This window comes from Calonectris borealis, chromosome 7, assembly GCF_964195595.1.
Source record: "Calonectris borealis chromosome 7, bCalBor7.hap1.2, whole genome shotgun sequence".
NCBI classification, from domain to species: Eukaryota; Metazoa; Chordata; class Aves; order Procellariiformes; family Procellariidae; genus Calonectris; species Calonectris borealis.
Window position 1 is genome coordinate 22,554,575 of NC_134318.1, and position 16,695 is coordinate 22,571,269.

The 16,695-nt window shown below is 46.8% G+C and overlaps 1 protein-coding gene across 2 annotated transcripts; it reads right to left on the reverse strand.

Annotated features, from left to right (window-relative positions):
• Positions 1–4,738: 4,738 nt before the first annotated feature.
• HIF1AN (hypoxia inducible factor 1 subunit alpha inhibitor) lies at positions 4,739–14,745 on the reverse strand. 2 transcript variants are annotated; one of them, XM_075154530.1, is made up of 8 exons: positions 14,538–14,744; positions 13,110–13,360; positions 11,722–11,870; positions 9,826–9,971; positions 9,209–9,315; positions 8,753–8,816; positions 8,405–8,515; positions 4,739–7,177 (listed from the first exon to the last, which is right to left on the reverse strand). In XM_075154530.1, the coding sequence occupies exons 1-8, from the start codon at positions 14,706–14,708 to the stop codon at positions 7,133–7,135; spliced, it is 1,044 nt and encodes a 347-aa protein (XP_075010631.1). In that variant the 5' UTR covers positions 14,709–14,744; the 3' UTR covers positions 4,739–7,132. The 2 variants fall into 2 exon arrangements, with proteins under 2 accessions (XP_075010631.1, XP_075010633.1); XM_075154532.1 differs by lacking the exon at positions 4,739–7,177 and adding an exon at positions 7,196–7,884 and having other exon boundaries at positions 14,538–14,745.
• Between the last annotated feature and the right edge of the window lie 1,950 nt (positions 14,746–16,695).

Consider the following 16,695-nt stretch of genomic DNA (forward strand, 5'->3'; position numbering starts at 1 on the left):
GGGAAGGTGCTCACAGACATTTCTTGGCCGCCTCAAGGAAATAAAGGCCATCGCCGAGCCTGTCAAAATGATTAATCGCTTACAGGGAATGAGGGGGAGGAGGGACAAGGAGGGAAAAGGAAGGGGAGGAAGGAGGAGAGAAAGACAGATGGGATGGGGAGAGCTATAAACAAACAGCAAAAGCAGGAGCCACAGGATTGCCTCTGTGCTGGGGAGGAGGTGGAAGCAAGGGGCCCTAGGCTGTGCTTGGGGTGAACTGATGGCAGATGAATGGGTCCTTCGAGCCCCGAACTCCACTTGGAGACTCCCACCCCTGCTCACCCCCCAGCTTTGCACCACCCCCGAACGCAGGCTCAAAGAGCACTGCGGTCTGCCCTGCCAGAGCAGCGTCAGACCCGACAGCCCGAGTAACACGGCCCTGCGACTCCCCAGCTCTACAAATCTCTGCAGTTCACGTGAGCTGACAGACCAGAAGCTTATTACCTCAAAAGCCAAGCAAGGCCTTACCGCCCCATACCCTCCAGCTCCACAGCCTACAGTAGCTGGCGTTTGACCTACATACCCACCAGCACCAGTAATTCTTTGCTGCCAGAAGCATTTTACCCTGGTGAAACACGGATGGATAGGAGCAGCTTCTGAGAGACTGTCAAAAGTCCTGGCAGAGGAACTTGGAGCTGCCAAGCTTGGGCAGAATCAGTCCATCGCCTGTGGTGCTAAGCTCTCCCACAGAAACTACCCCCTTGGATGCTGTTATAACCCCCTGTGCCGTCTCTGTGGGCACGGGGACTGTCCTTTTTATAGAAGCAAATTATTTGACCTCGCTCCTTTAGCTGCTTTCAGCTCAGCTAGAGTCCTCACACAGCTCACTGCACGAGGCCAGCGGTGCTTAAGCAGCTCAGGGAGCACAGAACGTGCAGCAGATCTCGTAACACAGATTACCTACGTACAGGATGCGCTCTCCTCCCTTCCTGGCTTCCCAAGGGGTTTCAAGTCACATCCAAAGGTCCTACCTGTCAAGGCATTCAATGGCAAACCCTGGCTGTCCAGGAAAAATACACAACTGAAACTCCAAGATGAAAGTCATACCTGTGGCTCCTGCCATCCAGCAGAGTGACATTTCCTACAGCAAGGGCAATACCCTGCCATGTTAAATTCTGGGCTTTCTCAGAGTTTACAGCAATTTTGTGAGGCGAATTCCGCCAGCAACCCTACATCACCACAAGCTGCCTTACCATCCACAAAAAGCATGAGGTGCACTCCTCCAAATTTAAAAATACATTTAAAATGTTGCTGTGAATGAGAAGCAACCCTCCCCTCACATGTTTAAGAGGGGATAAAAGTCACTACCTGAGGCATCTCCCCACCCCGAGCAGTGTGACCAATGATTCTCCTAACTTCTCTCCTGATGAGCGCTGGATGAAAAGCCCTGTTAGATCCTGTCCTGAGATCCGCTGTTTACTCTTTCGAGTTCCTGTGGTGAACACCACTAGCTACGGGAAGAGGCTGAAAATCCAAGCTGCTGTCATTTGTCTGAGCTCAGAGCCACCTGGGAATGAGGCAACATAGCTTCGGCTCTCCCCTTTGAAGGTATCTGCTTTGATTTCCAGTCACAGAAAGAATAATCACCCTGACAGAGACCTCCGCCTCAAGTGAATGACCCAGTCTTGCAAAGACAGGAGCTGTCACTGAAATCAATGAATCCAGTAAGCTTGAGATGGACCAACCAACCTTACACGCCCCACAAATGGTCTGTCATCCCCCCTCGCAAGTTAGAACTGTTGATCTAATCAGAGGCAGTGTAAACTACACCAAAATGTTTAAACTGACAAGAATTTGAATGACAGCTGTAGAAAAAATAGGTAACAGATTTCATGTGTACCGATAATTTGATCAAAACCCACAAAACCCAAATGCATAAACTGGATTGTGCATGGCTGGATGATGAGCTAAGCCAGCAAACGACAGACATAGAGAAGTCACAACTGCCTTCTTTTATTTACCTGTCATGCAGCCCATCACGTTCCTCCGTGCTCTTGTAGAAAATGACACTATCAGGAAAAGAGCCTGGAACTGCTTTCATTTTGCTTGTCCTAATCTTTCTGCATGCCAGTCAAGGCCTGTGCCAGCTCTCCGCCGCACCAGAAACTGCAAGGCTGCATGCAAGCTGTGGGTAAAGGAGACCGCAAAAATTTTAGAAGTTGTTTCTGTGTTTTTTGCTGGCAGCTTGCAGCCAGGCACTGAGAAGGAAACGCCAGTTGTTGATGGGGCAAGGAGAGGGCTCCAAGATGTGCTCTCCCCCTTACTAAGCAGATAGCTGAGAATCACTGAGCAGCACGGGAAGGATTTTGCCTAGCTGCCTTCCTCCGCAAGCTTTCCACCCAAGCCAAGAGCCTTGCTGCTGCTCCGTACCTAGGCGGAGGGGGCTCTGTAGAGCAACAGTAGCACTCAGAGTTATGCATCTCATGGACTTCACTGTGGCTCTAGTGGCTGCCTCCATTGTTTGAGGGATATTCTCCCCCCCTTCCCTCCTTCTAACAAAGATTCTGATTAATGATCGCTCATTCCTAATTGTCAAATTTCTTTTCCTTCATCCTGTGTCTAATCACCAGTGACAGAAGCCATTACGCAAATGAGAGCAGACGACTTCCCACAACTGTTCTCTTTGGTAAAAGCCTTGTAATTTAAAGCTCTGATTTGTAGAGGAAAGCTGCGTTTCCCCAAGGCGTCCGGGCATCTGTTCCACTTACACTCCAAGAGCCTCGACTTCCGCTCCCTCCCCCCACAATTAGTCCTCTGCTTGCAACAAATATTTGACTTTGTGAGGCAGTAATTAGAACTTACTTTGCATGTGTTTGTCACAGTAACGGCATCTCTTTCCCTTTCCTTCTAGGCAGCACCAATGCAGAAAAGCGCCCAGGGAAGATGGTGACTTGAGGACTTCCCAGGACACTGACGGGAGAGGTGCCGTCTCCAGAACAGGAACAGAAGAAGAAGAGCATAAACCAAAGGGAGTGCAAGGAAGCTCCCCGCACACATATGGCAGAAGGGAGGCTTAGAGAAAAGCACTTTAAAAAAACATGTGCAAAGGCAGTAGTCCCTGTTGCAGTTGCTGCTCTGCTTCCAGGGCTGGGACAGCAGCATGGGTTGACCACATCAACACAGAGGCCTGCCAAGAGATTGTCAAGAGCCTGAGTGCACCGTCCCCATTTGAGGACTTTAAAGAGTGTTCAAGGTCGGCTTGCTCATTGGCAAGAACTGCTGTAAAGAAAAGAAACAGGCTGCCCCTCTTTCCCTCAAGAGCTGCTTTGATGCTGAGGGTCTCCCCCTTCACCCCCACCTGTGTTAGCTGCGATCCAGGGGCAGCCTGTGTCTTATACCTCCTCAACCCCAGCCCTGATCCTGACCCGCTGGCTTCACCTTGGACCTGCTTTATTACTCCAAATTTCCTGGGTCATCACTGAGCCGAGCCTGACCCTGATCACCAAGGGGGTAAAACAGCACATCAGCCTAAAAACCCATGCTCTTCTCTTTCTACAGGAAAGATCCTGCAGCCATGATCTACAAGGATTAAGAGAAAGGTCACTTCTCCTTAGAAAAACCTCACTTTTGAAGGAACAGGGAAATGGGGGAAACAAAAGAGAAGAAAGGTATTATAGAACCTAAGGTAATAAAAGCAAACAAGAAAAAGACTAAAAGTACAAGTGAAAAATCTTCAAGTCTGATCTGGTTTTCAAATGACACAGTTCTCATACCTCAGTTTCCTCTGCTTCTCTGCACAAGCTGAGACATTTCTGAGCTTTGCAGTGCCAGCCGTGCATGTCACCCAAGAGGCATGTGCACAACAGAAAGACTGTAGGATCAGATACAACAGACCACTAAGTTCAGTGGAACAGAAGCAAGTGTGTTCAGAGATGATGATCCCAGCAGGCACAGCAGGGAAGTGTGAACGCCCATGGTCACAGAAGACTTTATCCACTTGTCTTTCCTCCTCCCTCCATGTTCACCCTGTCCTCCAAGGGCACGAGGAGAGAATGCCAATCGTGGTACCCCAGGCTGTCTCTCTCTCCCCCCCCCACCCCCAATATCCCTAATCTCTATTTAACTCTTCCCCATTTTACTACACATCAGAAATTTGTTTGGATTTAGCCAACATTTCACTGATGGTTAGACGACAAGATTGCTGTAGAGTTAATATTACCATAAAATAACCTGTGTCTTTACTAGCTGGAGAGGACTCCATCACCCAAGGCTGCTAACATACAGCAGAGCTACACAGAGGAAGCATCCCCCAAAAATCTCCTTGACCAAAGTATGAATCGGATAAAGGACCAAATGGAGAACAAGCTATCCCAAAGGATAAGCAACTGATAGAACTCATTAGACCTGATAGTGTAGTTTGCTCCACCATCCCGTCAGTGACCAGAGCACGGCGACACCATTCAAGTCAGCAGGGAGGGGAATTTGTTCCCTCCCCATCAACACTTGTTGTTGAGACGGTTCAAGGATACCATTTTATTCCCAGCTTTCCTTTCAGGCTTAGGAAGTAGTATGGGGAAAGTCGTGAAGACACACAGTAACACAGTTGGTATTGCTGTTTTGAAAGCAGTTGCGGAGACCAGCAGCTTTCACCAGTGAAGAACACAAGCGGAGTTATTAGAAAGATTGAAAGGTGGCTTTATACATACATCTCCTTATGCAGCTCTCCTATACAGCCACTCACAAAACAAAAGCTACACAGTTCTGTTGTTCAACATTGGTTGTATTTAAGAACTACACTTCAGAAGGTACCGTGTGTTTGTCACACCCCACCCCCTGCACACACACCCCTAGCAGAGAACACACACAGCTTCCCAATACCATGGCAAGGGGCATTGAAAGCACAAGGTGAAAAGGGAAGGGGGGGAGTCAGTCCATCAGTGCATTGTAAATGAGCTTTCACGAAGTCAAGTGCAGCAAAACCTGTTCAGACACTTTAAAAGTTAGACCTTTGGCAAATAAAGAAAAAAAAAGGATCCTAAAGTTCTGTAAGTACCATTCTCTCTCCACATGGGATATGAACTCCCACCCTGAGCTTCAAGGGTTGATGGTGCCTAACAAGTAGTACTGGCGACTACCACGTACTGAATAAATAGCACAGAGATGGGATTTCATTTGAGCATCTTTCAACCAAGGGCATGTGCCCAGGATTGCTGGGAAGGCCTTGCTTTTGGCCAGAATCAGCAGCTTAGCCTTCTTCCCCACCTGGCCAAAGGCTGAGCATTGGTAAGTATCCAGCTGAATGACCTTCGTATGGATCTAACCACAGCTCTGGAGAGTCTGCAACAAGTAACATGGCAGTCAGACTACTCAGTGACACGGACATATTTCTTAAACAAGGACCCTGCAGCTGCCAATTACACTGCATTTGTTCTGACCTATAAAGCAGCTAGAAAACTAGCCCCTGGGACCTCCTGTTTGAGAAGCCTTTCACCTTTGTGCAAGACAAGCTTACAGCAAACAGTGCATGAGCTGTCCCAGCAAAAGGTGGGGCCCGAGGCCAAAGATGGAGCGCTTCTTGAGTGGCATGTTCTCAACACATTTATCAGAATCCCATGTCAGAACAAGCCCCAAAGAACAAGGGGGGAAACAATGGGAAGTCTCAATAGAACAACTTCCCCACTATTCTCTGGGATGAGATATATGGGCTATGAAACAGCTTCTCCCACCTCTAGCTCTTGGGACCCATTACAACCGTATTAAATATACAAGACCTTTGCACCACCCCCAAACCAGGGACAGCAGTGCAGCACACCTCAGGGAATAAAAAGCCAGCCTCCATATGAGCCTAAGGCTTTTGCATGGAAGAGGAGGAGGAGGAAAGCAAAATGATTTTTCAGAGTGATTGCTGAGGACTCTTAAACAGAGGCTTGTCTGGTTCCTATGCCCTGGTTTTGTCACTTCCTGGCCTGCCGTGTCAAGTCCCGGAACACAAAAAGGATCAAGATAAACTTAACCACATTTAAACAGAAAACCCTGACCTCTTTCACGTGACTGTACAAGGAGGGGAACCGCACATTGGCATGGATTTAACTGATGGACAGGAGCCACACAACATCAGACAAACATGCGCACCTGTGTGCAGCCACACACACTTGAGTTCTTGCAGTTTCAGTAAAAAGGGCACTTTCCCACGTTAGTCTGAGGAGCCAGCACCCCTGGTGGGGAGAAGGGAGGCTCTGTACCTATCTGACACTGCGTTTTGACAGTCCTGCTCAGCACCCCTGGGGAATTTCATTTAAAAATGTGGCTTAATCATTCAAGATTTGGAGAGTGCCCTGGCATTTATGCATCTCCCTTCATAATGCTACATCCTCTTTTAACCACACTGCAGCTTCAGAAGAGCGGGAGAGAAGCCTTCACTCCCCAGAGAAAGCTGTCAAAAAGGAGGTTTATCTAGACTCCTACAACACAGATGTTATTTGGAGAGCGTAGGATTTGGCACTCACACACTAGATGAATTCACTCTGATCTCTACCCTGTACTAAGTCCAAAGCATAGATGTCTTAAGTTGAAGAAATTGAATCATTTGTCCAGTTGCTCATCACACACAGGCCATCTCACATGTTCGTTTCCGTTATACAAAAAGGTGCCAGAGTTGAGCATGGACAGGTCCTCTAACAACAGAGGACTGCGAAACCTATCGCTTCCCATCTTATATCCACTGCAGGCACCAACACATAAACCCAGCCAGGAGGCCCAAACCCCATGAGGCTGAGGAAACAAGATCACTCCTGGTTCTCCTCCAAGCTCTTCTTCAAATGCCTGAAAATCCTGAAGCAACACATCCGAGTGCCAGAAGCCATGCTCCTTGTTGTGGCAAACAGGGCAGAGGGACAAAAAACAAGTTAGTGAGCATGAATCCAGCTTCCAGTAAGTGCAGACTCTTTCTTGGGAGGTTCGGTTAGATGAGAGTGGAGGATGAATGGGGTACTAACGGTTTTGCAGTTCCAGTAGCCCTCTTTGTTGTAGTGGGGCAGGGACGGGCCAGGAAACCCATCAGTCTGTTAAGTGCTGCGTGCAATACTAGCGCTCAGTATCTTCCATTGCTTGTGAACAAAGCAGCTCCAACATCAGTCACCCGGGCAGCCAGGCATTAGTCATACCGTCCCTTAATCATCATATTCAACAAGGGACCCACCTGTTCAAAGCAAAAACAGATCGTTAGCCGGGACAGTTACACAGAAATGGCAGCTGCAGAACCTGCTCCCTCTGCATCACAACACTTTATGAGCTGAGCGGCCTAGGGCAGAGGATCTCGGCGTACAAACTGAGCTTAAGGTACACTGAATCAGTTTCAAAGTATTTTCTAGATAAAGCACTGGGGCACCCTTGCGCACACCCTCAAATACCCTACCAAAATTGCAAGGTTCTCTGCCAACACCCAACTTTAGTTGTCACCAAAACATTGCATCCACGGTATTTGTTTGAAACTTTTTCACTTCCCACCCTAGATTTGTGATTTCTCAGTAGATGCTATTAAAAGGAGCCAACAGTCATCAGGGTTTGCTTTCGCAGAGCAGAGAAGGAACATGCTTACTCATTGAATCCTCTCTGGTCTGTGAGGTCACTTGGAAGGAAGACTAGGACTGATGATTTTGCTAAGGTTTTGTTTTCAGTCAAGACCACTCCCATTTCTCAGCACTGCCTCATCACTGAGAGAAGTTCAGCATGCTATGGCAGTAAGATAATCTCAGGGGAGAGGCATGATCTCACATGAGTGCATTAAAGAGGAGTTCCTGCACAGTGATAAGGGTTACAGACCATGAAAACACTTCTATTCACATCCAGTATTTCCACTTTCATATCAGCACGAGATCTTCAAAAGCATACTCTTAGCGCTTCAATCTGTTTTTCTGAAATACCAGTTGGTTAAAATTGCAAAGAAATCAGAGATGACTGAGACGTGCGTTAAGGGGGAAGTGCATGACTTAATAGAAAAGATTTCTCTTATTTAAGAAATTTGGATTCAACAGGTAAAACAGTTTCATTTTTTTGGCAAATACTGGGTATTGTTGCTGCACAGAAGGTTAAGGAGACTTTGGGAGCAACACTTTCCTGGCAGTGCCCAAAGCCAGAGTGCACCTTCCCCCACATAGAAGAACAATTACTCCATTGTTTGTAGTGGTCCTCTCCACAATTATAATTTAAAGAGCTTGCCTTTTTGTAGTCAAAGGACCTTCTGAACAGCAGGAAGAACCATTCACAGCAACAGAGCAACCCTGCTTTCTCCCACCCTCACTTTAAGCGGCCTCTAAACCACTCATTCGCGACACTGACACCTGCAGAGCCAAATAGTTGGCATCTTGAGTTTTGCATTAAGCCGTAACAATTTCAACAGCAGTGACTATATGGTTCTTTTTTGTACCTCTTGTGGATTTCCTAAGGCTTCTCCCAACATCTTCTCAATGTTCCTCATTATCGCCACTTTCTGATGAGCCTTTAATGGATATTCAATTCTCTTTGGGGTTGGGGCACCCTGAAATATCAAAAATAGCTCATTGCATGCTTCCTGAATTGGCAGATTTTCCACCTTCTCCCAGCCACCCAGTTCTTCACACACCACTCGAAAGGGAGAAAGTAGCTTTCAGCTTTAATGCAAAGGATTTAGTGCAATGAAGTTCTCATATCGACAACAAGTGCTAATAGACATCTACCTGAAAAAATCCTCTTGGATAGAGCTATCCAAGCTGCGCAGGAAGGTGCTTGTACTCACCTTGTACCAGAAGTTCACAGTGATGGTAATCCCCCCATTCAGGAGAGACTCAATGTGGTGCCACCTGCATGGAAACCACACAAAAAAGAGAAAAAACTATTGCTGTAGCTTATAGTGAAATACCTTGGATGGATGAGTTCAGACTGCACAAGACAAGCCTTGCCCTATACCTCCATCATCAAGACCTCAGAACTTCTGGAAAGCTCTCCTTATTTAAATATAGTTCCTCTTCTCGCACACGTTAGTGGAGTACTCGCACAATAACGTAGTGTCAGGGAGAATTACCACTCCCATCCAACAGATAGGACACAGATTGGCGCAAGATATCAAAGAAAATACCATACTTGCTGGAGAAGTCAAAACAAAATTCTCTTAAAAGCCAACCCAACACTTTAAGCAGAAGACCTTTTAAACCTCTGTTTGCTGGTCACTGTGCAGTCCCGCCATCCTTCTTACCAGTACATAGGTATGTATAGCACATCCCCCGGACCCACCACCGTCTCATAGCCAACCACGCTCCGGAAGTTCGGAAACTTCTCATAGTCAGGATTGTCAAAGTCCACCTAACGGAAGAAAACATCAAGAAACTCAGGAGAACTTCCCGCAATGACAGTCCTCATTATTGGCTGTCAGTATCAAATCCTCCTCATCTTCCCTATATGGCTTTTACATTCCCATTCGTGTCTTAACTCCATTGCGAGGTCCTGCAGTACCCCCAAAGTACCACCAACCTAGACAGGAGTCCTGCAATTTGTCTCTGAGCAAATCTGTGTTTGACCAAGCGATCAGTGAAACAGAACAGAGAAGGCAGCAACTGCAGCCCAGTTGTGCCCAGCAGTAAGGAGATGTTTATAGCCCTAGCACTTGCAAGTCAGGACCAGACACAAACAGGAACACCACCACTCCTTCCATCTGTTCTCAATGTATTCACCAGTTAACAGATCTGAACACAGATTTTGCAAAAGCTCAGCAAATGGTATGCAGCTTTAATTCCAGTGCAGCTTCCTCTCACCTAGCATCTTCACAAATGCCCTTTTTTGGCATGGAGCAGAGAACAGATCTGCTATTCTCACCTGGCTCTGTCTGTCGCACGGATGGTGCACTGGGTAAGGGTAGAGGCATTCAAACTGATCAGGGGGGAACAGGATACACCTCTTGTAACCCTTAATCTGAGCGAAGAAGTTCTGCTGCTCATCATAATGAGCTGGTGTCACATTCCCTACACAGAGAGAAAGGATGATAATCAAGACACTCTCACGTACAGGTATGAAAGACGGAAGCAAGCTATATTCCTTGCTAAAGACAGTAAATACACTCCCACATATTCAGAAAACTAAACAAGGAAAATGACCATAGGAACGTTACAAACTGATCACTATATCAGTCAGCCTTTATTGAGCAGTTGCTATCCCACTTAATTTCCATTCTAAATCCATATTCAGCAACTTATGCTCTACAGGACTAGGATTTCCAGCTTGTTTCCATGAACAGCAGATGGTGAATGTTTGACGGGAAGCTTTTTCATAAAACACTGTTTAGATGACAAGTTGTGGAATGGACTTCCAAAAATTATTAGTCTAGAGAAAAGGAGTCTAACAGTCTGATTTTGGAAAAAGTCCTAGTAGTTTTGCAAGAAAACAAGTAAACAAATCTCTTTGTCATCGGGGCTCCCAATACCACCCCCTCAGTCTGATTAATAGTTATGAAGCTTGACTGTCGCCACTAGATCTTAAATTTAATCAAATATTTAAATACAGTGGGTCATTTTGTACCCCTCACAACTACATTTTTCAGGCTGTTTGCCAATTCAGATATTATTCTTTTAGCTTACTTTTTATATGTATTTTCACTAAAGAGAATTAAGATAACAGTTTACCCCATAACTTCATTAAATAGATCATACAATCACATGCTCCTGTAAAGACATTCCTTTTTCTAGCACACACTGGTTCCAGACAATTCCTTGGTTCTTGTGTGTAACCTGTTGATAATAGGATTTTAGTGACCATATTATGACCTGTAGGGAAGCATTGGTGCAGTGCTTTTATATGAAGTTCTCTTCTGTCAGCTAGTAAAACAAGTGGCAAACTACTGTAAATTGAGTATGACTTGTTGCAAAGGGGAAAAAATATCTGCTGTCAGAACTGAACAGCCACGAATTGCCAAGTAATTATAATTGGATGTGACAGCCACATTTATTATAGGCCATCCCGCTTCACAAAGCTGTGTACGTTCCTTGCCCAGTTATTGAAATTACATTCTGCTAGAATGCTCTCCTTTTCAACAGCGTAGTAGTACCTCTGTCTTCTAAGGCACCTGCCTATGAGTCAGTCTCCACATGGATTTTGGAATTCCACTCTATCCAGATATTTTTAGGATTTATCCATCTTCAAGTTCTCCAGTGCACTCTAGCCTTCCAAGAAGAAATTCAGCTCTTAATTGAAAGAGAATTCCTCCCCACAGTGTACCAGCTCAAATAAGAACAAATGCTTCACAGAATAATCAACATTTCCTCCTGGGTAGACATCGGACATGCTAAGAAAAGTCCAGAAGACTAACTTTGCTCAACTTGCAAATGCTGTTGCATTTTAAATCTGCAGACTCTGATCATTTTAAATCTACAGCATCTGAAGCATTCAAACAATAAACAGGTCTCAGAATATGATTAGCAATTACTGAAAACACAGCCCTACCAGCATCACACAGAGCCTCTCCATGAGCAGATGACATCCAGGCATTCACAGTACGTCCCTGGGGAAACACAGGCTATTCCTTTGGTTGTTTCCTCTCTATAACCCAGCTTAAGTTGGGGCAACAGTCCCCTCCCAACACAAAGCTTTAAACTGCCTGCTCTGAAGGAACACTTAGAAACCAGTGGAAAATCCGTTTGAAAGACCTTCTGGAATTGAAATACAGAACTGCTGACCAAATCTTCTCCCCTTCTCCTCCAGTCAGAGGAAACTGCTTACCTTCCATGCCAATAAGAAGCAAGTTAGAAGTCAGTTGACCCCAGCCACGTTTCCCTTGCTGTTTGTTAATCCAGTTCCAGTTGAAGCCAAGGAAATCCACCACAATCTTCCTTCCAACTGTGTCATTCAGGGTTTGCTGCAGATATAGCCTGTATTTTCCCAGAGACAAGCAGAAATCAAGTATTAAGCTTTGTCATGAACATAAAGACATCTCTGCATCTCTTCAGAAAGATTTCAAAACAAAGAGACATAACTCCTAGAGATTCTGTTCTATCACCACACACCATAAACACCTGTGGAAGGAAACAGTTTCAGAAAGTCCCCAAACTTTGCTGAAAGATTTCCTGGTACAGAAGGGAACAGAACTCAGTTCTGCTTGAACAATCACAAGGGAAAAATTAGAATTTTAGAGCAACCCCTCACAGTGCAGGAGGAGGAAACTGTAAACAGGCTGGCCACTATCAAATATCAAACACACTCATGAATAAACCCCCGATAAATGTCACCACTCTAACTCATTTGCGATAAGTTACCTCTTCTACTAGAAGTGCATGAGGGCAAAAAAGGGCTCAGGAAACCCAGCACGTTTCAGTATCAAGTTACTTTAAAGCCAAACTTATATTTAGACATAGATGATCAGAGGAATCAAACATCTGTATTAACAATTGCAGTATTACAGACTACTGCCTGCAATGCTGGAAGAAAAATGCATTTTTAAGCTCAAGGACTGCCTTCTCTCTTGGCAAAAGCACACCCAAAGCTGAGAAAGAAGAGAAAGGCACAGATGACAAGTGGATACAAGCACAGAGTTGCTTCCAATTAAGACACAATAAAGTCCTTTTAGAGGGCTGGTGACTGATAAAATTAACTGAGGGTTAAGTACAGTTGCTATTAGTTATATTCCATATAAACGTGAAACTCCTCTCAGTAACTTACAGCTCTGTTAGGGGTGCAGGCCATCACCACCAACACGTATGCAACCTTTTCTCATCTTTCCGAAAGAGGATTAGCAGCAGCTACCTTGGTATTCTGTAAAAAAGGCTGAGTGCTATAGCCCATACCTTTTAATCAGATAACTAAGCTCCTCTACCAATACCACAGTCTGCCAAAAGAAAGGGAAGCTTAAGGCTTTCTCTATTCAAACCCTGCCTCAGACAGAGAAGAAAAAGAAAATAAGTCTCTGCAGACAATGTGAACAGTTTGATTAACTAACGGTATGACTTTTTTTATTAGGTAACTAGGCTGCTGTCAAGTAGCAGCCCTGCAGGAAAAGCAGGGCTATAAAAAAATGGAAAGTTTGAGAGGTTTTAATCATCAACACTCACTGAAGAGAAACTTACCCCCTACTTAGACTTGTAGAAATGTAGAAACCTCCACAGATCACTTACCTCTCAGCACCGCCTTTTTGTTGTATTTCTTTGAGTCTGTCCACAAACTCAGCAAACTTCATCTCTTCCCTGCTTGACTTGGGTTTGAAGTTCTTGAAATTGGCCATCTTCTTCTCATCGTAGTACAAAAACTTGTGTGTGCTGGCACTGTACACTGAGAAGTCCCCATTGCCAATGTTTTCCTGGAGGTAGTCCAGGTCCCATTTCAGAGCAGGATAAACCAGATTTGTATCTGTCAGCACCACAGGCTCCTGGAGGGAAACAGGAAGCTTATTGATTCAAGGACCTCTTGAACTTGAGAGCGATCACATTCATTATTGCAACCACACAAATTCTCTTTGAAAATAGGGAATTGCAAAAGGCATTTAGAGTAATCAGATACCTTGGTCTGGGGAGAAAGACAAGCAAAACATGACAGGCAGTTTTAAGAAAGTGGTGGCCTGCTCCTAAAGTAAGCTCCTGGTAGCAATGGGACAGATTCCACTACCTACTTTGCTAATTTCTAACACATGAGGTTAGACAAACACTAGCTGGGAACAGTTTTAGGCCTACTTGGTCCTGCCACGTAGCAAGGAGACACAGTAGATTCTGTCTGGTCACTTCCAGCCTCAGCTATGAAGGCGTAAATGTTGGCAGAAAGATACCTCTGAATACAGAAACAGAGACAACACTCATCTCTTTCCTCAGAGGATCGCAGATAACTTTCAGCCGTCGAAAAACTGAGATTACCCCATCTCTTCTACACCAAAAAAAGAACCAGTACAAAAGGAAGACAAAGGACATCACCTATCTCCTCACCTATAAATAGCAAGCAACTCAAACAGGAATGACAGCTGCTGTGTTTCCAAGCTGTGCATACACAACTTCCCTTCTTGCAGGCTTTCTTTAAAAAAAAACAACTAGCAATCTTACCAAAACTAGATTGAGCTTGTCCAGAACCAATACAAGAGCCTCTACTGCAAGGCAACCTTCACATCTGCGGCCACTCTCACTTAGAAAATAACGAACGTGTGCCCATGGTTTTACACAACATTTCCACGATTTCCATCCCGACAACAAACCACTTAAGGCAAACGTTTCCTGCAAATTTCACAACTCAACACTGGGGCACCGAAAAGAAATGTCCACTACAACTAAGAGGAGCGGGACAGCGGCAACAACCGAGCCCGCGCGGGGAGGGGGTATGGCGGGCGCTCCGCGACAGGCAGCGCGGTAGCCCAGAGGGACAGAGCCGGCATGGGGGGGTGGGTGGGTGCACCCGGGCGGCGCTAGGACCCGGGAGAGCCCCGCACCCTGCGAGCCGCTCTGCGGGCCCTGCTCTGCCCGGCCTGACGGTCAGGGCTGGCAGCCCCCACGCCGCAAAGCACAAGCCGCTCCCGGCCCCGCCGCAGTCCCCGGGCCGGGCCGAGCCGCCGCTGCCCACCGCACCTCGTTCTCGATGAGCTCCTCGGCGCGGGGGTCGCTGTGGCTGAGCCGCGGGATGGGCCGCGTCTCGAAAGAGTAACGACGGAACTGGGAGTCGCTCCAGCCGGACCCTGCCGCTACCGCCGGGCCCTCCCGGCAGCCCGCGGACGCCGCCGAGGAGGAGGCCGCCGCCATCGCCGCCTCCACCGGAGAACCCGGAACTAGAAAGCCGGAAGCGGAAGTTGCCCGCCCATGGCAACGCCGGAAGCGAAGGGAGAAGGCGGGAGGCAGAGGGGCGCCATGGAGAGGGCAGGAGGGAGCGGCGGCGGCGGCGAGCAGCGCCCCCGCGCGGGGGGAGGCTGGGGGCGGCCCCTGTGCCCCTCCGCGTTTTGGCCCTTTCCAAGGTTTTTGGGCGCCTGTGGGAGCTGGGAGCGCACGCGCGGAAAGACCCACGGCAGGAAACAGAAAGGATATTCTGAGGAGCCTCGTGCGGGCCTTCGTGGCCCTCGGGGCTTGGCCCGGCGCCGCCCTGCCGGCTTACAGCGTTGCCGGGCGTTGCTCTGCCGGCGCCGCTGGCTGCCGGGCCCTGGCTGAGGCGGCAACAGCCCGCGGTCCCGGCCCGTCTGCAGGGAGCGTGCAGCCCTGTGTCGTGCCCGAAAACCAGAAGTTTAATTAACACTTGCTACAAGAAAAAATACGCAGCGCTGCTCGGTGTAACTAACCTCCGACTTTCGGTCATGGACAGACGTTGTGTCACTACATCATTTAGCAAGATTTCATGACGCGTGTGCGGAGGGCCAGAGCTACTGAATTTTTTTCTTAGTGTATGTTTATTACGTGAGACAAAGTCTGTGTTTTGCTTTTAATCTGGAAGCATCAGGAACAATGATTGCTATTTCCCAAGAATGAGTGCCACGTGAGGCAGCAGCTCTTGAGAAAATTTTGGTCTCTGGCGTTGAGTGGTTTTCGTCTTAGAGTAGATGGATTTGCTGTTCTAGCTGCGTAGAGCTTTGCCTTCATGAGAATAATGCCATCTATCTTCCTTTGTCCTTCCAAAATGTATTAATGTGCTTAGTTTCTAGGAAAATGAGTGCCCCCTTGCCCTTTAAATCTACAGCACTACTCCTGTACAGGTTAAGAAAAATTTTTACAACATATTTGCAAACATATTTAGGTGCTTAGGAAGCTTGAGCCACACCTGTGGAAGACTCAAGCATGAAGACAGAAGGTAAATACCCAGTGGTGAAGAGCCGATGTAAGGAGCAGCTGACCACGATCGGAGCCTGCAGCGAGGTCTGAGCCCAGACGGACGGCGCAGCTGGGAACCGCAGGTCCCCACTTCCAGCACAACGCTGTTGTCCCCAAAGCGCCGCACGCTGCAGAGGTGGGACAGGCACCGAATGCTGCTCCACAGAAAACACCAGCAGCCTCTGCACTGGAGGGTTGGGCCCCGAGTTAGTGACTTTATAAATAACTAATTGACATACTAACTTCACTGCACACTCGGTTGTAAGGGAGTTAGCTGAATTAAGACATCGTCCCTAAAACGACACGACAAGGCCTTCCTTCGGGATAAGTGAAAAGATCCTACTCTAGCCTGAGACAATGCCCCTACCTCAGGCATGCTGTATCTCGGATATATTTTTGTGGTTCATCACTATCTTCATTCAATTAGTAGGTTTACAATTAATGTTGTTATTAGAAGGAATGACTTTAATGACAAATTGTCCATGATAGTTTTTGATCTGCAAAGGTTTATAATGTAGATCGTTATAGAGACATTACCCATTACGGCTGATGTGAATAACTGAAGGGAAATGAGTTCAACTACCACAGAGTTTACATAATGAAGTAAACTGCAAAATCCTTTAATGCTCGTATCGATTTTACCTACAATAATATATCACTTACATTTGAAGAATAGCATCACTAAATTAACATGCCATTTGAGCTGTTCGCATTTCCCTGGCTCCATGGAGATAAGACGATTACATTCGGGTATTAACTCTAATAATATTGATACTGATACAAAGAAGGCCATTTGCATAACGCCGCCAGCCATGGCATCGATCCGATTGAGCATCGACCCGGCTGCTCTGCAGGAGGCTGCCCCGTGTCTGGAAGGGAATACCTGCCATGAATTCCCATTACCCCGCTTCAGACGATGACAGCCGGAGTGAAA

Coding starts and splice junctions, on each gene's coding strand:
- HIF1AN (XM_075154530.1), bottom strand. CDS start 14,708: ATGGCGGCGGCCTCCTCCTCGGCGGCGTCCGCGGGCTGCCGGGAGGGC. Junction 8,817..9,208: donor CTATACATACCTATGTACTG/GTAAGAAGGATG, acceptor GTTTCCATGCAG/GTGGCACCACATTGAGTCTC. Junction 8,516..8,752: donor CTGTGAACTTCTGGTACAAG/GTGAGTACAAGC, acceptor TTGATATTTCAG/GGTGCCCCAACCCCAAAGAG.